The 17,924-nt window shown below is 38.1% G+C and overlaps 2 protein-coding genes across 2 annotated transcripts; both read right to left on the reverse strand.

Annotated features, from left to right (window-relative positions):
* Positions 1–513: 513 nt before the first annotated feature.
* LOC113668827 (adenosine receptor A3) lies at positions 514–1,435 on the reverse strand. The gene is given in 2 exon segments (XM_089206556.1): positions 514–645; positions 647–1,435. Coding segments are annotated over 2 exon segments (921 nt in total).
* Positions 1,436–7,376: 5,941 nt separating this feature from the next.
* On the reverse strand, positions 7,377–7,901 carry LOC149046106 (uncharacterized). The gene has a single exon (XM_089206001.1). It carries the CDS (start codon positions 7,899–7,901, stop codon positions 7,377–7,379), a length of 525 nt encoding a protein of 174 aa, XP_089062127.1.
* Between the last annotated feature and the right edge of the window lie 10,023 nt (positions 7,902–17,924).

A 17,924-nucleotide genomic window follows, 5' to 3' on the forward strand; every position in this document is an offset into this window, starting at 1 on the left:
TTTTTGCGTTATTACTCTGTTTTATGATTCGTGATGGGGCCTTTAGTCTCAGTTATTGGAAGTTTAAGCTCTGCTTTACTCTCGCTCTTAGCCAATCATTAAGCGCGTTATATCGGCCGCAAACCTAGGCCTTATGAAACAATGCACTAATTATTTATCTTAGAAAATATTAAATACTATCAGTGAGACTAAAAAATTTTGGAAATTACAAACATGTAAGAAATATATATAATTCATAGATCATCGTACAATCATAAATGTGATAACGATAATGATGATGATAATGATGACGATGATAATGATGACAATCCTTTTGCATTGTCATCACTATAATGACAACAAATAGCTGAGGATCAGCCAACGGATCTTCAGCGAGCAAAGCTCTCCCTTTTTATTTAATGTTGGTGAAATCTAATTTTCTCGATTAAAAAAAGCCTCCTGCTCTGAGGCCGACTTTGATATGACTTCTGTGATCAGGCAGATCCGGCCAATGCAAAGATCTCTGCAACAATACTAACTTTGGAAGCAGAAAAACTCTTTGACAACATCTTTCACTGCTTGCCTTACGTCTCTGATTTTCCAGCTGTACAGCAATGGATTCAGTGATGAGTTCAACTAAACAAGAGTTATTGCTAACTCAAAAAAATAGAGCAAAAATTGGCGCATAACTTATGTACTCTATGAATATCATTATAACAAATGGTAGATAACAAACTAACAACTCCAGTGATATCCAAAGTGCACTGGAAACTGTCTTTCTGTATCGTGCAATATTGATCGGTACTTGCTTCCTATTTGGCTGCGAGAGGTAAATATGTTCTTGGACTTGAAACTGGTGATGGCGAAATATACGATAGATTTTCAGGTAACAGAACGTAGACGTTGATATGCACAGCAACATTATTGCACTGGCGGTAGATAAAAGAATGCGATATCCATATAGGTAAACTACTGCGTTACTACTGCTTCCAAGCCAAGAAAAAATTACAAAGGCCCAGACCCGTTTCCTAGTAATGGTTTGTCTATATCTTAACCCAAGCACCAGCGCGAACAATCTTTTCACACTAATTGCAGTTGACGTGAGTAAAGATACGCTGTAAAGAGATAAGGCCACAATTGGAGAAACATATTCCAGATAGTAACAGAGACTAGATTAGTGCGGAGACAACAAATAGGCGATATACAAAGGCTGCAATATGATTCCGACGCAAAGATCCGTCAATGCTAGGCAGCTGAATAAAAGTTTTGATGGCGGATGAATCGAAGTAACCTTTTGAAGGACAACAATTATGAAGAGGTTTCCTGTAAATGATGAGATGGCTATAAACACATTCAAGGATGATATGATCTGGTTATGAAGCCCATTCAAACCATTGGCGCAGAAGTAAAAGTGTGCTGTCGATGAGCGATTTCCGACTTCAGTAATATTCGACATTGTGTGGATGGAATATCGTCGCATTCTAGCTTTGTGACGAGAAATCCAAACTGTGTGGCTTTTTTGCAGTCCCGTCTCTTTGTAAAATGCTTCACTCGTTTATTACAGCTTCCTTTAGAGTGATCAGATTGAGACCAAATTAGGAGTGTAAAATTTTTTATAAGGGAAATATGAAGAGGTGCTTCTTTTGATCAATGAATTTGAATGGTAAAATGATTTGCTCGTTCATTTAGGCAATAAACTATACTTCTTATCGGTTTAGCGGCATAATAGTCCCTTCTGGGACGTGGCTGCCATGGGTGGCTTTCAGCAATAAATACAGACAGTTTTTAACGCGACTTAATGGTATATATATATATATATATATATAGATATATATATATATATATATATATATATATATATATAGAGAGAGAGAGAGAGAGAGAGAGAGAGAGAGAGAGAGAGAGAGAGAGAGAGAGAGATAGAGATAGAGATAGAGATATATATATATATCATATCAACAGTTGGTAGAATCGGTTCCAACTTTAAACAAGAAGAACGAGTGAAAACCTATTACAATTTGAATTAAACTAAATACTCTAAAACTAAATACACTTAGGAAAATTACAACGAAAATAACAGTGAAGCCCACAAAATACTAAAACTTGCATTTGTTACGATGCTGACGAAATACTGCTGAATTACTGCCGGCGGTACGGAGTGCGATACGTAGAGATATGATTGGATAAAACATAATATGAAATATAATTGCAAGCGGACCTACTGAGTAAAACTAACAACTTCGATGCACAGCGCATTAAATTCTTGCTAAGTTACGTAACGTTACAATGCACAGCGCACGCACAAAATTTTACTGTAGTTAAGGTCGTTTGTATAAAAACAGTAGACAAAAGATCTACATATTTAGAACACAAGGAAAGTTTATAAACAGTACCATTCAGTGAGAAAATTAATGCACATCTTCCAGTGATCACTACAGATAAAATTTTGTGAAATCAATTTGAGCGTGAAAAAGCTTTCAAGCTATTTTACAGTGTTCAGAAAAATAAATGAAACTTTGGTTACATTAAAGAGGTGTGAAAAAAAAATCCAACTTTTTTACAATTTTCACTAACCATAATGCTGTGTGAAATTCCAAATCGAGAGTTGCAGTCCCATTGAATCTTTTGAGTTATAATTCCCTTCTTTATTCATTCATAAATTTTTTTGTACACCGCTCAAATGTTTCTACTTGCAATTTACACATCACATCTGGGTATCAATTTAACGGTTGGCAAAAATCTGCGTAACAGATTGCATTGGATAGCAGTCTTGGTTTGGAGGCCTTTTACGTAATGAGTACTTCGGACAAATTTGCAAACACTTGGCTCCTCGTTTGATTTACAACAATGGCGTTCCCAAAAGAACCTGGCTGCTTTGAAAACAGCTTCAACCTGTACGCTGTCTAGCGAAGATAATTACCAGACAAGGACTATCATACAAGAAAATTGAAGAAACTTGATAGTAGAAGATGGTCTTTATGACTATCAGTAAATTTTAACTGATTTGATTCTCAAAATTTTATCGTAATCTTCAGTGAGAAAATGAAAACTCACCCCCACGGATCAATGCAGATTAAATTTTGTAGAATTTTGTAGCGAGTAAAGCACATAAACTAGTCTTAAGCGTTCAGAAAACAAATTGAGAGTTTTCAGGTTGTATCATAGAGTTGGTTTTTGAAAAATGCAGTCGCCAGGCTTCTACTTTCAGTTAACGTGAAGTTGTCTGCGAGATTAAAATCGAGATTTTTTTCCCTTTTTTTTACAGGCCGCTCAAAAGTTTCGACATCATCATCATCATCCTTTGTTTGCCTTATTTACACAATACAAAAAAATTTTTACAGCGGTTATAGCTAGAAGGCGAGAATACCCAGGAAGCCACTGGGCTTATGGGAGAGCCACCTCATTTACGTTAATAAATAAAGTAAAGAAAAAGTGCTACGAATGTGCGGCTAGGCCAACTCAGTGATTATTTAAGTAAAAACTCTTGCTTTTTCGTCTTAAAACTAAGAAGGTTTGAGTGACTGAAACAGGAAGAGAGTTTCAAATTTTAGGCACTATAATTACTGGCTGTTCTGGTACCATAGTTGTGAATTTGGCTATTCGTTACAAAAAGATTGACAGAAGCAATGGAGGCAATAACTTATTTCTATTAATAATAAAACATGAATTTGGCGATTTCAAACGTATTGACTTGGAAAATATCTAAAATTCCTAGTTTAGAGAATAAAAGAGCGGAATGGGCTCGATAGTCTGAGTTGGTGATAGCCCGCACAGCTCGCTTTTGCAAGTAATAAATTATATTTAAGTTAGATACGTATCCGGACGACCAGACGCAGTTACAATAAACGATATAAGGATAAATTAAGGTGTAGTACAAAGTGAGTTTGTTTGTAGAGGATAGAAAAAAGTGAGACTTAAATATAATACCTACTGATTTAGCGATTTGTTTACATACATAGCTGATATGGTGTTTCCAGGTGAGATGATCATCAAGATTCAAGGAAATTTAATTACGTTTGATTGTTGTAGGGGTTTACCTCCAAAGGAGAGAGAAATGCTGGAGTTAAACTTCTTCGGTCTGGGTTTAAAAATTACGTAGTTAGTTTTCTTTATATTAAGTTAGAGCTTATTGCATTTTAGCCAAACATCAATGTTTTGGAGTTCATCATTAAGTACGGATTATAAGCAATTTGGGTTTGAGTGGGAATAAAAGCTACTGGTGAGCAGTGAGTCTGGGACCAATGTTTGTAAAGTATTTACCGAATCTGTCAGCGTTCTCCATTGGATCCGTTAATTTTCTGCCTTCATATTTGAATGATGTGGGAGGAGATGACATACTTTTACGCTTGTTAATAACCGCTTTTAACAATTTCCAAGTTGTTTTGAGATCATTTCTGGCATTCTCAAATTTGGAGTCGTAATATTTTCGTTTGGCAATGCGAATAAGATGGGTGAATTTGTTTTTGTAGGCTTGATACTTCGTCTCAGAAGATGTGGAAGGTGATGAGACGAACTTTTTGTGGAGCCTGTTCTTCTTGTTAACGGATTTCAGAAGTCCAGGGCTAAGCCATGGAGAAAAGAACTTGGTTACCTGTTTACCTTTGAGAACCTTTAAAGGGAAACAAGTGTTATAGATTCTGGAATATTCTTCAATAAAATCATTGTAGGCTTCATTGGGATCTTCCATGTTGCGAAATGAGGACCATTTTTGCCTTTGAAAGGTCCTCGCTGAATTTATGCAAATTATCGTCATTGAATGTGCGCATCACAATTTTCCTTTTTCTTCTGCACGTTAGAGTTGTGTCGTCAAAATATGCAAAAACGGGTAAGTGGTCGGATAAATCATTTAGAATAATGCCACTAAAAACACTATGGGCAAGTTTGTTGGTGAATATGTGGTCAATTAGCGTCGCAGAGCATGAAGTGAGGCGTGTTGGATTGAAGATGAGAGGAAGAAAGGCGTGTGAAGATAAGCTGTCAATAAATTCCTGTGTTGGAACTTGATGATTGTATTGGAGAAGGTCTTGGTTAAAGTCTCCCATCACATAACAATGTTTATTGTCTTTAGAAATTAGTGAGAGAACATTGTTGAATTTTTCAATAAACATAGTAGTGTTTTGATTTGGTGGTCTGTACACGCAACCAACAATAATATTTTTTCCGTGGGGAACAATAATTTCCAAGAAAAGTGACTCGATTACATCTGGATCTGAAAATTTGCTGGGAAAAAAATTCTGTCGGGACTGAGATGACTAGAAAGCTGATTAAATTACTCGGGCCTTTCAACAGGATTAAATAATAATGTTTCAAGACGGTTGGCATCGTAATTCAAGGGACCATGAGAAAATTCATGATCTGCTAAATTAAAGGAACCATGATCCAAGTGATTAAAAGGAAGGAAAGATTGAAAGGGTGTGTTGTCAGCCATCATAAAAGCAGCAAATTAAATTACAGACTAAGTTACAAATTCAGAGTACTTAGCTTAAAGGTAAGCTCTCTTGCCGAGCAAACCTTTCAATTTCGTCAAGGGTTTTGAACTGGATAGGGCGGGAGTCTTCGGTTTGCCGTAGATCAGATGGTGAAATTCTTAAACCAACAATACCTGAAGCCATTACGAGTTTGAAATGTTTTCTTATCCGCCAAGAATTTCTACTTGTAATGATGTAACATGACATCTAGGTGTTACCAAACGAAAAAAAAACCTTCGCAATAGGATACGTTGGAATACGCCTTTTTAAAACAACCGTATAAGCTGATGATGGCTAATGTTGTTATAATCTGTTACTAATCTGCTCTAAGCCCACATATAGAAAATGAGAGTCGTGTTAAAAATGATTACAATGAACTCCGATAAAGATCATAACATAAATAATTCACTAAGTGAACGATGGGGTAAATTTCTCTCAGAAATCCTCAACTAATGATATTGCAAATTAAAGTTGGAGCTTGAAAATTATAAAGTAAATATTTAAGTACATTGTCATACTATCCTCAAAGCCATATAATGTGTACATGTGTTTCCCGTGCTGACAGGAGTTCTTTTTAGTGGTCTCAGGAAACTTCTCGCTTTCGATTACACTTTTTTTCTATGTAGCTCTTTGTTTCAGTGGTTTAATATTTTAAAAACAAGTCATTTTGTTGCTCACGTTGCAGTGGAAATTGAATTCATTCACAGAAGTCGTTTTTTTAGTATTAGATGGGTGTTATTCTTTCTGCCAGATGTGCTTTTTGCCCCTGAGGCGAACAATGTTCTCCTCCAATTAGATGAACACTATCCGAAATGCATATTCACGTACGGTAACGGCATAACGGAGGTACACTCGCAGCTTTTGTCGTTGTAAACTACATAGCACGTGACAACAACTTGACCGGGGCCAATAGGTATCGTGATTCTATAGTAATTTGCGAAAATTAAGCCATGCAATTGAAAAAGAACTTCAGAGAGAAGCCTACCCTAAAGAAAGGAATGAATCATATTTGACAAAAGGCAAAAAAGGGTCCAAAAGAATAAATAAAAAAAGAAACTAAGTAAACACTCTTCTCCGCAACATCATAGAAGCTTTGGACAAGATCTTGTTTATATTGAACAAAGACCATCACAAGAATCGTTTCCTACAGTTTTCATGAACGTATTTCATATTCGTTAATAGGAAAAGTTTCCACAAGGGTGAATTCAGCTGAATTTTAGTGGAAAATGTGGGGAAGAATATTCTAGTTGACTATTTCTGCATGCCGGAAAGTATCTGAAAGCAATTCGTAACCGCCGGAAACCGTCACAAGGAAGGTCTAATTCGCGTTTGGATCCACAGCAAACTTTCATCAAATAGCTAGAGATAGTCTAAAAAGCCTTTGTACATCGAAAAAAAAAAATGTCGGATTGAATGTATAATGTCACTAAATGTTACATTATACAGTTAGGATATGATATAGAGTGCAAAAACAGCTGAATATGACCAAAAATATGAAATGGCATTGCAAGGATCACCGGTGATTTTCACATGGATGCAATCAAACAATTAAATTCTGGCTTTTCAGGGTGAGATATCTCTCCACAAAAAGCCGGGTTTTAGTTAATAATAGAAGGGTATTCAACGTGATTTTTTTTTTAACTACCCATCATGCCCGTGTGGCACATAGAGTAGCAACGAAATCCTTTCAACCCTGTCTATCTTTAACCAGTTTTTCAATGGTGGTCGAGCTGTAATTGAGCCCCCTTAGTCTCTTCTCTACTGTCATGCGCCAAGTTGTTTTCGGGCGCCCTCTGCTTCGTTTGCATTCAGGTGTCCCGTGCATTGCAATTCTGGCTATGTTGTTACTGGCTTTCCGCATCACATGACCGATCCACCTCCATCTTCTCCTCTTGACAAGTGTACGAATATCCTCCTGCTTGGTTTTCCTCAGTAGCTGGTCGTTTGATATTTCCGAGGCCAGAAGATTCTCAGAATCTTCCTGAGGTTAGCTGTGTGGAAGGATGCTAGTTTTGAGAGGTCTTGTTTTGTCATTCGCCAGCATTCCAAGCCGTAAAGGAGAGTTGACAATACGCAGCTCTGATAGATTCTTAGCTTCGTCTTTGAGCTGTAGCTTGCTGACCTCCTCACTGATCTTAAGCTCATAAAAGCATTTCTTGCTATATTCAATCTGCTTTGTATATCTACACTAGTACCCCCATCTTGGCAGAGCACACTTCCGAGGTATGTGAACTTGTTGGTGTATGGAATGTCTTGTCCTCTTACCCTGATCTTTGTTGGGGAAGGGACATTAACACACATGGCCTCCGTCTTCTTCAAGCTAATTCTCAAGCTGACCTGGTTGCTGAACATGCTGAGCCAGTCTGTCTTTTCCTGAGTGTGCTGTCGCGCATGGGATAATAGGGCTAAATCATCTGCAAGTCGAGGTCTTCGAGTACAGTAAAAGGGGTCCATCTTATGCCTCTTCGCTGATCTTCCATTGTTGGACAAAGGACCCAGTCGATAGGGTTAGGGTTAGGGTTCCCCTGCTCGCTGGGACTGTTGCCTTGTCGTGGCTGAGTGGCTTGTGCGTCCGAGCGACTGCCGGCGGGGGTGTTTACACCCCTGGTAGGGCCTCCCAAGCCGAAAAGGTCAAGGAGTAAGGTCCAGACTCAATCAATCAATAAGAGTTTATTGTGAATATACACTTAGCTACAATAATGGTGTGCTTTCACAGACGGAACCGAAATCGGGGTCTGTGAAAGCACGCCGGCTAATTTACAGGTATTAAAAAAACACAATAAAGTTAAGAGTACAAAAAAAAAAAACAAAAAACAAAAAACTAGATATGGACAGAAAGACAGTCCCACGGCCCTTCAGGCATGGGGGTTAGGCTTAAGGCTAACAACCTTATCCTGTAAAAAGAATTTGTTACGGAAACAGCAACGAAGACAACCAACATGATTTAATAAGCCTTAAGCTACTTTGCCAGAAGAAATGAATCAATGAATCGATCAATCAATTAATCAGAGTTTGTGCGGAGATTTCCTTTATTTCACCATTCTTTACTCTTCTTTACATCAGCAAGTTATCGTGACATATATAGCTACAGCGTGCTACGAGTGAAGAGTAGTTATTAAAAAAAAAAAGGGAGGGGGGGGGTCCTCTAAAACCGCCTTGAATAGAACTATAGTGCATATAGTAGTTACAAAAGCTCCTCGTGACATGAAGTAAGCCTCAAGCAGACCTAACCTTTGGATGTTTGACGGAAGTTTCCTATCAGAGAGATAATCAACTCTAAATGAACACTTCTTTTATCTTATGGTTCAGTCAACCTATCTGAGGTCGACGGCTACAGTAGCGATTCGAATTGATAGGTTTAAGAGGTTATCGGATAGTCTAACTCCTCTAAAGGACGACTGACGGTTGCCTGATGCTATTGGACATTTAACGACAGGAAAGACGTGAAGGTACGTTTTCCCATGCACTTTCACACTTCACTTGTACTCTCCAGTTGTTTAGAGTACAGTTGTGGATATAGGCACATTACCTCCGAACAGTTTATTTCACCCCCAAAAATATTAGTTTATAATATATATATATTTTCTATTTTTTAGTGCCACTTACATTTGTGCACTGCGAATTGAACTACATGGGTGCTATCGTGTATTTCATGAATCCTTAGAAATATTGCGTGACTGGAGTTTGGCAGTGTGGGGTTGAACAAAGCAAACTACATTGAGGACCATATCGCTCACGAACAGCATGCTGTGGCTGGTGCTGGTCATCAGTGAGATAATATGGGGATCTGCGGTCACGTTTGAGAAAGTTATCGGGTGTTTTGTTGTGTAGCTGATACTCCACTATGCCGTTATTTGGGCCGTCTCCAAGGGTCGAACTGCTAGTGCTCACCTTGTTCCTTTTAAAATAATTTGATTTACAGAATCTGCAATTAAAGAGTAGCGGAAATTTACACTCAGGCAAATAAACATATACTTCGACAGGTGGTTTAATTTTTCCTTTTCTTTTAAACGACTAAACTGATCACTCGATAACTGAAAATTGCTTCCTTTGATACGAACTTTGCTAATAGTAGGAACATGTTGCTAGTTAAAGATAGATCCAAAAATACAAATCCTACATACATACTCTTGCTAAAAAAAACTTTTTAACGTGATATAGATGGAAAAATGTCCTGTTTGTTTTTCTTCTTCGTGATGATAACAATGACAACAACAACAACAATAATAATAATAATAATAATAATAATAGCAGAGCTCGCAGCGTGCGCGGCGTAGATCCATAATTATACGAAATAGTATTAACCCATCAGGAAAAAATTTAGACTTGACACCATACGATCGACTGTATAAGGTGCTACTCTTAGCATGCGCAGCCTACTGTACCACGGTCACTATCTTAGCCATCATTTGATGGAAGGACGAGGGAGAAGGCAATGCGCAAGCGCGATTGCGTGCGTAACTTGGATACCCCACTAGTGTGCGCCAGAAGACACTAACAGATGACAATGAAGTGTGCATACTCTAATGTCGAGCTTCAGTGTAGCGTACTGCAGGTACACGGTTAGGAATTACACGAGGGCTTCACGTGGACTTGTAGATATGAAGCCACGTAAGCAAATAATTTCCAACCCGCGTTTGAGCGGGAAATCAAATCGGTGAGGTTGAAGTTGAACAGTAATTCTCAGTATTTTGCAATTTCTAATCAAATCGCAAAGCAACAACACCGGCAGAGCTAAAGCTTTGTCAAGGGAGGGAAATTTTTGTAATTCAAGTTCGTAGAGAAAGAGTTTTGAGTGAAAATAGGCTGAAAAGAAAGAGACAGAGCGACCGAAAAAAGCAAGAAATGAAAGCCGCAAAGCAAATCGAGAAAAACGCGCAAGAAAGTTGGAGAGGACACCAAAATGGGCAGTATATGGCGAAAGGAACGCGAAAGAGAACAAGAAAAGATATAAGTAAAAGGCGAATATTTATCGAAGAGCAACACGAGAAGGAAATACCAAGACGCTCCCGAAAACAGACTGAGAAGAGGTCATCAACAAAGGGAACCAAACTACAAAGGATCCGAGAAAGAAGAGAAGGTAAGTCGTGTCTTATCTGGGTTTTCTCTAACGCTTAGGCCCAGAAAAATTAAAACCTATTTTACCAATCGTCGTTTGATACTAGCTTCAGTTTATAACTAAAATCACGTTTCGGTAAAACAATGACTTTAGCCCTCATCGTCAAAAACATTTCAAAGTGTTCATATTCTTCAAGGTATTTCCTGTCCTGTCGTTTGTCGTTTTTATACAGTCGTGGTGTTAATGGAAAAGAAGTTATCTCAGAAATTTTGTTTTGCCTAAAAAGCTTTCAAATGATAGCGAACGGCGAGCGCAAGTTTCTACCTCTTTCTCTCGTCAGTCAACTATCGCAAGATTTACACTATTCATTTAAAAAAAAAATCGCGCTTTGTCGAAGAAGTGTTGTTTTAGCCTAAGAACGAAGTAGTGGCCTTTCCCAAAATTGAAATAAAATGAGATTGAGTCAGCGATGTCCATGTTTACATTACGTCTGACAGAGTAATTTGATTTTGACAATATTGTTGTTATGTGAGAAACAGTCAAACATCCGAGAATTAAATTACAGACCACAAATGTGTGGTGCAAACAAACTCACGGGTAAAATAGAGGTAGTTCTATTGCGGAATGAGTTAGTTTCATTGTTTAGTCATGGCACTTTTCAGCGCTATGTTTTCATGCTTTCTATTCTATTCGTTCGAACTTCAGGAAACGATTTAAATTGTCCCAGATAACATGGAGCCACTTTCTCTTCGCTCAACATCTTGAGGCGTTTTTTTCTTGATGCTAGAAACTGAAGAATCAATCTCTAAAATCGATAGTCGTCACATTTTGCCAGGAGCGTCTGAGCTATGATCGTTTTATTAAACGGGGTCCTAGAAATTTGAGCTCACAAGCATGCTGCTAAGAAGTCGTTTTGCGATGCTAGAGGAATATTCTTTGTGGACCAGCCAATAACGAATTTTTTCATCGCGGATTATCGTAGAGTGCTCGACAAGTCTTAACCTGGAGCGAATTAGGAAGTCTGTGTAATGATTTTTCCGTTTTACAGTGCTCGATACGTGGGAGTAGAGCGCGGTATATGTTGCGATAGGAGGAAAAAACAGAGAGACCATACTTTCAGATGCAACCTCCGCCTCAAAGAAAAGTTACTCATCATTCGCCGACCCGAATTATCATCACTCAATAAACGTAATGAACTCGTGTCCTCATGTCGCCACAGAAACAAAACGTTTCTGCGTAGCAATTAAAGCATTATTTTTATGCAAATTTATAAAGTATATGAACGATGTTACGAATAGGCCTGTAGGGATGAAAGTATAGTCTCTCCAAATACATGTTATATCAAGCATTAGAAATCTCACCAGATATGATATCTAGTCTTTACGATACTGCTTAATCCTTGGTCTCGTCGTCGGTTCAGTCTATATCGTGGTAAATGTCTTTTAACAGAGACAGTTCTGCGTTCTTAATCACAGGACAGAATGAAAAATTAAATATGACGCTTGATAAGCAAAGTCAATCGATTCATTGCGTAGTAACCAAAATTGGTCACAATTCTTCGTTCTTATCTCTAAAATTTCTCTTAATACCTTTCTTACAGCAATTCTCGTTTACCAATCGTACTAATGGGCCAAAAGCTTCACGACTAGGTTTAAATTTCTTAAATATCGAGACAGAAACGAATTGCTTATTTATTCATTTATTGTGTCGACCGGTTTTGTTTGTTCTCTTTAGTGCAGAAACGGGGTGAGCTAGTTGCCACAGATCAATGATTTTATTCTGCCTGGTCGATTAACTTCTTAAAAAATATTCTAGTCGGATCTAGAACTCTGCTTGCCGGCTTCGTTTGTCAACCCAACGTCAACTGAAGTAAAACATTTTTGAGTCTCTTTTTGGAGCTGATTAATACACCTTGCAAACAAAGGGTCACAATTGTACGCTACACAACTATAAAATTCTTCTTGCTACCTTGCTAACAGCAAATCTCGTTTATCAATCGTCCCAGTGGGCCAAAAGCTTCACGACTAAGTTAAATTTTTTTTTATATCGTGGCAAAAACGAGTTGCTTATTTATTCATTAATTGTGTAGGTCAGTTTTATTTGTTCTCTTTAGTGCTGAAACGCGGGGTGAACTAGTTGCCACAGGTCAATGATTTTATTGTGCCTGGCCGATAAACGTCTTAAAAACTAGGCTAGTTGGATCTAGAACTCTGCTTGCCAGATTCGTTTGTCAACCCAAGGTTACTTAAGATAGAACATTGAGGTCACACTTGCAATCAAAGTGAAAATGGTTAGTCAAAATTCATCGTTAGTGTATCTGCAAATAGAATAGTGAGGTATAGATTACAAATATGTTGTTGCGGGGGAATTGTCGTATGAGAGTCCATTTAAATGTTGCCTAATTTACTGAAAGGAGCAACTCGTTTATCAGTCGGTCCTTTAGAGTTTGATCTTTAAGAGTATCCCTGGGCTATTTTTGACTTGTTATTTACTTCCCGTCCCTAAATTTTTTCTTTCCTATTTGCACCTCTTGTTTGCCAACGTCAGAAACTATATGTTTGTTAAGTAATTTGTACAAGTAGTAAAGGTATTTGACTTGTTATTTACTTCCCATCCCTGAATTTTTTCTTCCCCATTTGCACCTCTTGTTTGCCAACGTTAGAATGTACGTTTCTTACGTAATTTTTCCACGTGTAGGTATTTGACTTGTTGTTTACTTCCCATCCCTAAAATTTTTCCTTTGCTATTTGCACCTCTTGTTTGGCAACGTCAGAACTATGCGTTTGTTACGTAATTTTTCCAAGTGGTAAAGGTATTTGACTTGTTATTTATTTCCTGTCCCTAAATTTTTTCTTTCCTATTTGTACCTCTTGTTTGCCAACGTCAGAAACTAAACGTTTGTTTCGTAATTTTTCCAAGTGGAAAAGGTATTTGATAAATGCTGACTCAAATCAGCTTGCAAGAGAGCTCTATAGCAGTCAAATACAAGACATTTGACATAGAAACTTGCCGGGGGGAAAGTAATGAATGGTTGGATGGTCGAAAACAATTATACATCTCTATTGAGAAGTCCTGCATGATGTATACCCTTTCTAATATTTCTGGCCTTCATTCCTTTGTCAGAAACCCTATTTTATAATTTGCATAAGCCAAGAAACTTCGTTCTAAGTCCTCCTGAAGGCACAACAAAAAGGATGTCTTGGGAAAAAAGCCGCAGATAGATTTTTCTTCCATCTCACTCTTCCCACTTAGCAAGAATACCACTCACGGCAGATACACCGTGCTAAAACATTTTCATTCTCTTTCTTTATTGACTCAGGAACGACTTATGAAGATGAGCAATTTTTTGTGGTGGATGAAGTTAGTGTTAGTGTTTCCGATGAAAAGTTCAAGATCAGATGGAGGTAAATTTTGCACTATGATAGTGCTATTTAAAATTAGATCTTTTTGAGACTCCAGTTTGTCTGTTCTTTTTTTTTCTTTGTGTGCACAAACCATGAAAATACGCCAAGGCATGTTTAAATCTCACGATCCGAGTCAATAGAAAATGTAGACGATAACGTGGTGGTTGGCATTATTGTTATAATTATATACAATTAATTGGGTTTGTTTTGCATGATAGCAAACAGTTATCGACAAATGAGATTCCAGATGCCCCTGTTGCTCATTACCGGCCTCAAAAGGCGATAAATAGGTTCTAAAATGGAATTTAGTCCGCAGACATGTTTAGCGAACTTCTGGTTAAAAATTCATATTTAATTCTTAGATGTAGACCGTTTGTTCTTGTGTTATTTCATGTTAAAAAGAGCCTTGTTTGAGAGCGCTTTGACTTTCCAGGCATCATTAGTGCTTGGAAACACTTTTTTGTAGATATCAATGAGGTAGTTGTTTGCACTAATTCGGACAATTGTAAGCATCACTAGGCAAGTTATGCGCACCCAGCCTATCGATAGTAATAATCTCTCAGATTGTCATCCGGATTTAAACGGTCTCTCAGACTAGGTGTGTTGTCAACCTGATAACACACCATACTCGGAAAGATCACTAGATCAGTCGGTTGTTAATAAGATTATCCGGCAGTTGTACGGGTTATTCTATAACTCATTTTTGAGCACTTATCAGGTTATTCGAAACCATTTTGATATTGCATTGTCGCATTGAATCTGTCTCCCACACCCAATTAAGCATCCCACGCCTCTGGGCGTCTACCTCGTTTGATCTTCGCTCTTTTTTTCATAAATATAATTTGTAAGAATTTTTTTCCCAATTTTAGATCGCAGGTCGTTTTCGAATTTGACGAGGGTTTCTTGATGGTGTGCGTGTTTATTATTATTTTATTATTATTTTATTAAACCTCAGGAATAATTGAGAATTGTGCGTGTAATTTCTCAATTCAGCAAAATTCAGGGTTTCTCTTGTTTACATTTATGATCATCACATCACAAAAGGAAAAGAAACACAAACGCGAAATTTAGACTTTTCACACGAAGTAAAAGCTGCTGCCTGAGATCTGGGTCCAACAATTTCCTGTTCACAAATACTCAGTGACTCATTTAGTCTACTGGAAATAGTGAAAAGATGATGCCGCTTAACAAAAGTTGTTGCATATACGATTGTACTTAGAAGTTGGATACAGTTTTGAATATATGTAGCCGACGTTGGTTAAACAAAAATCCTTAATTTATGAAAAATCAGGGAATTTTCCTTCCCAGATTCAGTGATTAAGAAAGGTTAAAGCTACAATAACCGATCTTTTAATGAAAACTGGTTGGCCCAAAACAGTCGTCAATATTTTTTATTTGCTGCCAAGCTTGAGGTCAAGATAGCAAGATATTGCCTGAGTTAAAAAGTAAAACGCAATCTTGACCCAGCAAGCTTGGTCAAAAAAGGATTTTCTACCTAGCAAAAATATCTCGCTTTATCAGGAATCAAGAATGAGTTGTTTATCCCGACCGCCGTGAAGAAAGCCGATTGTATTTGAAGCATAATAAAACTATGAGTGTCGTGTATGGTTCTTTGCTTTTTGCATTTCCATCGCCAACAAAGTCCTAAAATTACGAGCTTTGTGAGTCCGCTCCATGCTGCTCCACACAATGTTTATTTTGCACGGGATTAGATGGGTAAGATGGGCCCAATCAGATTACAAAGGGTTCAATCAGAGCACAGGATTCGCTTGCTACTGCCCACAGGCGCTGCCAGCGATAAAATAATCAGCAATCTTGTTTGGTGCCATACACTCTCTCCATTTTTACGGCTTCGAATTTTTCTATTCATAGCAATAATTTGCACTCCGCCATGTTTGTTGGTATCAAATACAACTGATATAGTAGCAGTGGACCATGGAAAATCAAACGTAAACTCAGTGATTCCAGGCCTTACAAAAGCTATTGCCATAGACGTTCATTTCAGCTTAGGCTTCATATTTTGGAGCGACGAGACAGAAAGGAACATCAAACGATTTCGGATCGATGTGGAAAGCACGAGTACAGTTATTACCAATATTGGTCTCTGCTATGGACTAGCTGTTCAATGGAGGACATCTCAGTTGTATTGGACGGACACAATTTATGATAGGATATCCGTATCAGACCTAGATGGAAACAACCAAGTTATTTTAATCTCTTCAGCATTGGAACAACCCAGCTCAATAGCCCTTGATCCAGACAGCGAGTAAGTATAATATTTGTCTGACTTATCAGTACATTATGATTAGCCGCTCGGTTATAATAAAGTGTGCACTTATCGAACTTCCCATACATCAATTAGTGAGATTCGGAGAGCGCAAACGATTTCTGAGTAGCTCCTTTGCAACCTTCATAAGGTTTTACAATGTTGTTACTAATTCAAATCTCTTTAAGAAAGTGACGGCAATGGTTTTTTAAAATCAATTTATATATATTTTATTTCTTCAAGCAGGATGGCGGAATAAGCTGTTTTAGTCGTCGACTTGATTTATCTCACGGAGTGAGACTCATTTAAAATATTCCAGAATGGTTTTCAATAGTATTTCTTCTATGAGAGTTTCTTTTCTTCTTGTGCTGATATCATTGAGAATCTGAGCAAGATAATCATCAAGTGTATTCGATATTTGGTCATATTATGAAGGCTTCCTTTTAAAATGTAAATGAATAAGTCGTAGATTCATCGACTGAATGATTTAAAAGCTGAACGACTGACTGACCGACTGACTGACCGAGGTACCGATTTGGCTGAGTGACAAACTGACTGACTGACCCACTAAATGGTTAGCTAACTGGCTGGTAAGCCGACCCATTGAATGACCGACAGGTAGGCTGGCTAACTGGCTGGTTAGAAGACTATATAAATGAGTGATTCATCGTTTCACCTCAAAAATCTACTTTAAGTCTAATCCATGGATCCTGTCACTTAAACAGTACAATGATTTGGACAGACTGGGGAAGTACTCCCAAAATTGAAAGAGCTTCCCTGAGTGGACAGCAAAGAGTCGCCATCGTGACAACAGGAGTCTTCTGGCCGAGAGGAATTGACCTCGACAGAGGAGGCAAAAGGGTCTTTTGGGTAGATGCTATTTATGAAAGAGTGGAATCAATCGACTACAATGGTAATAACAGGAAACTTCTTTTTCGGCTGGATTTCCTGTATCAATTATATCCATTCGGAGTGGCGTTAATCCCTCCTTTCCTGTTCTTTACTGACTGGTTGACACACAGGGAGATTCACACGCTAGACGCTACAACCGGAGAGCTACTCAGAGGTTTCAGTATTAATGGTGGGCAACCTATGGGAATTGTTGCATACGACAGCGGGCGACAACCAGCAGGTAATATTAGAGGAGTTTTATGCTAGTCACGAATTAGTATCCCCTCATCAAACACAGTTGGCAATTACCCGTGAAAGTCAGGAGGATATAGAGGGAATCCTGGATACCATTTTAGCGCTGAGTCTCAGTGCATTTCATAAAAAGGATATAAAACGGCCGCTAACAACGTTTTTATTCTAGTGTCGGATTAATATCAGTATCTGGGCAACTGCCCACCTACCCCTCCCCTGGGAGGGGTAGGTGGGCAGTTGCTCAGATACTGATATTGATCCCTTGTGTCTGCCATGGGTGAGGGCACTGAAAAATACTTTACGCTTGTAAAGAGAGCGGATGTAAAAGTCTTAAACATCCCTTCTTTTTTTTTCGACCTGTCCTAAGCTGTACATTTCAACGATATTTTCCTACTTTCGGCCCAAAAGAACAACTTGCAAACTCAAAGGTATACTGTAAACAAGGCTATCATTAAACAGCCGAACTTATGACACAGCATTTTAATGATTGACTATCGTCATTCTTTTTTGTTGTTACTTTTCATGATCAGTCGTCTACAATTGCATTTCTGGTCAGAATTTGGACTAAAGTATATGAAGAAGTGGAAGTTAATAATTTACTCGGT

The sequence above is a fragment of the Pocillopora damicornis genome, chromosome 5, assembly GCF_964200805.1.
Source record: "Pocillopora damicornis chromosome 5, jaPocDami1.2, whole genome shotgun sequence".
NCBI lineage: Eukaryota > Metazoa > Cnidaria > Anthozoa > Scleractinia > Pocilloporidae > Pocillopora > Pocillopora damicornis.

Coding starts and splice junctions, on each gene's coding strand:
- LOC149046106 (XM_089206001.1), bottom strand. CDS start 7,901: ATGGACCCCTTTTACTGTACTCGAAGACCTCGACTTGCAGATGATTTA.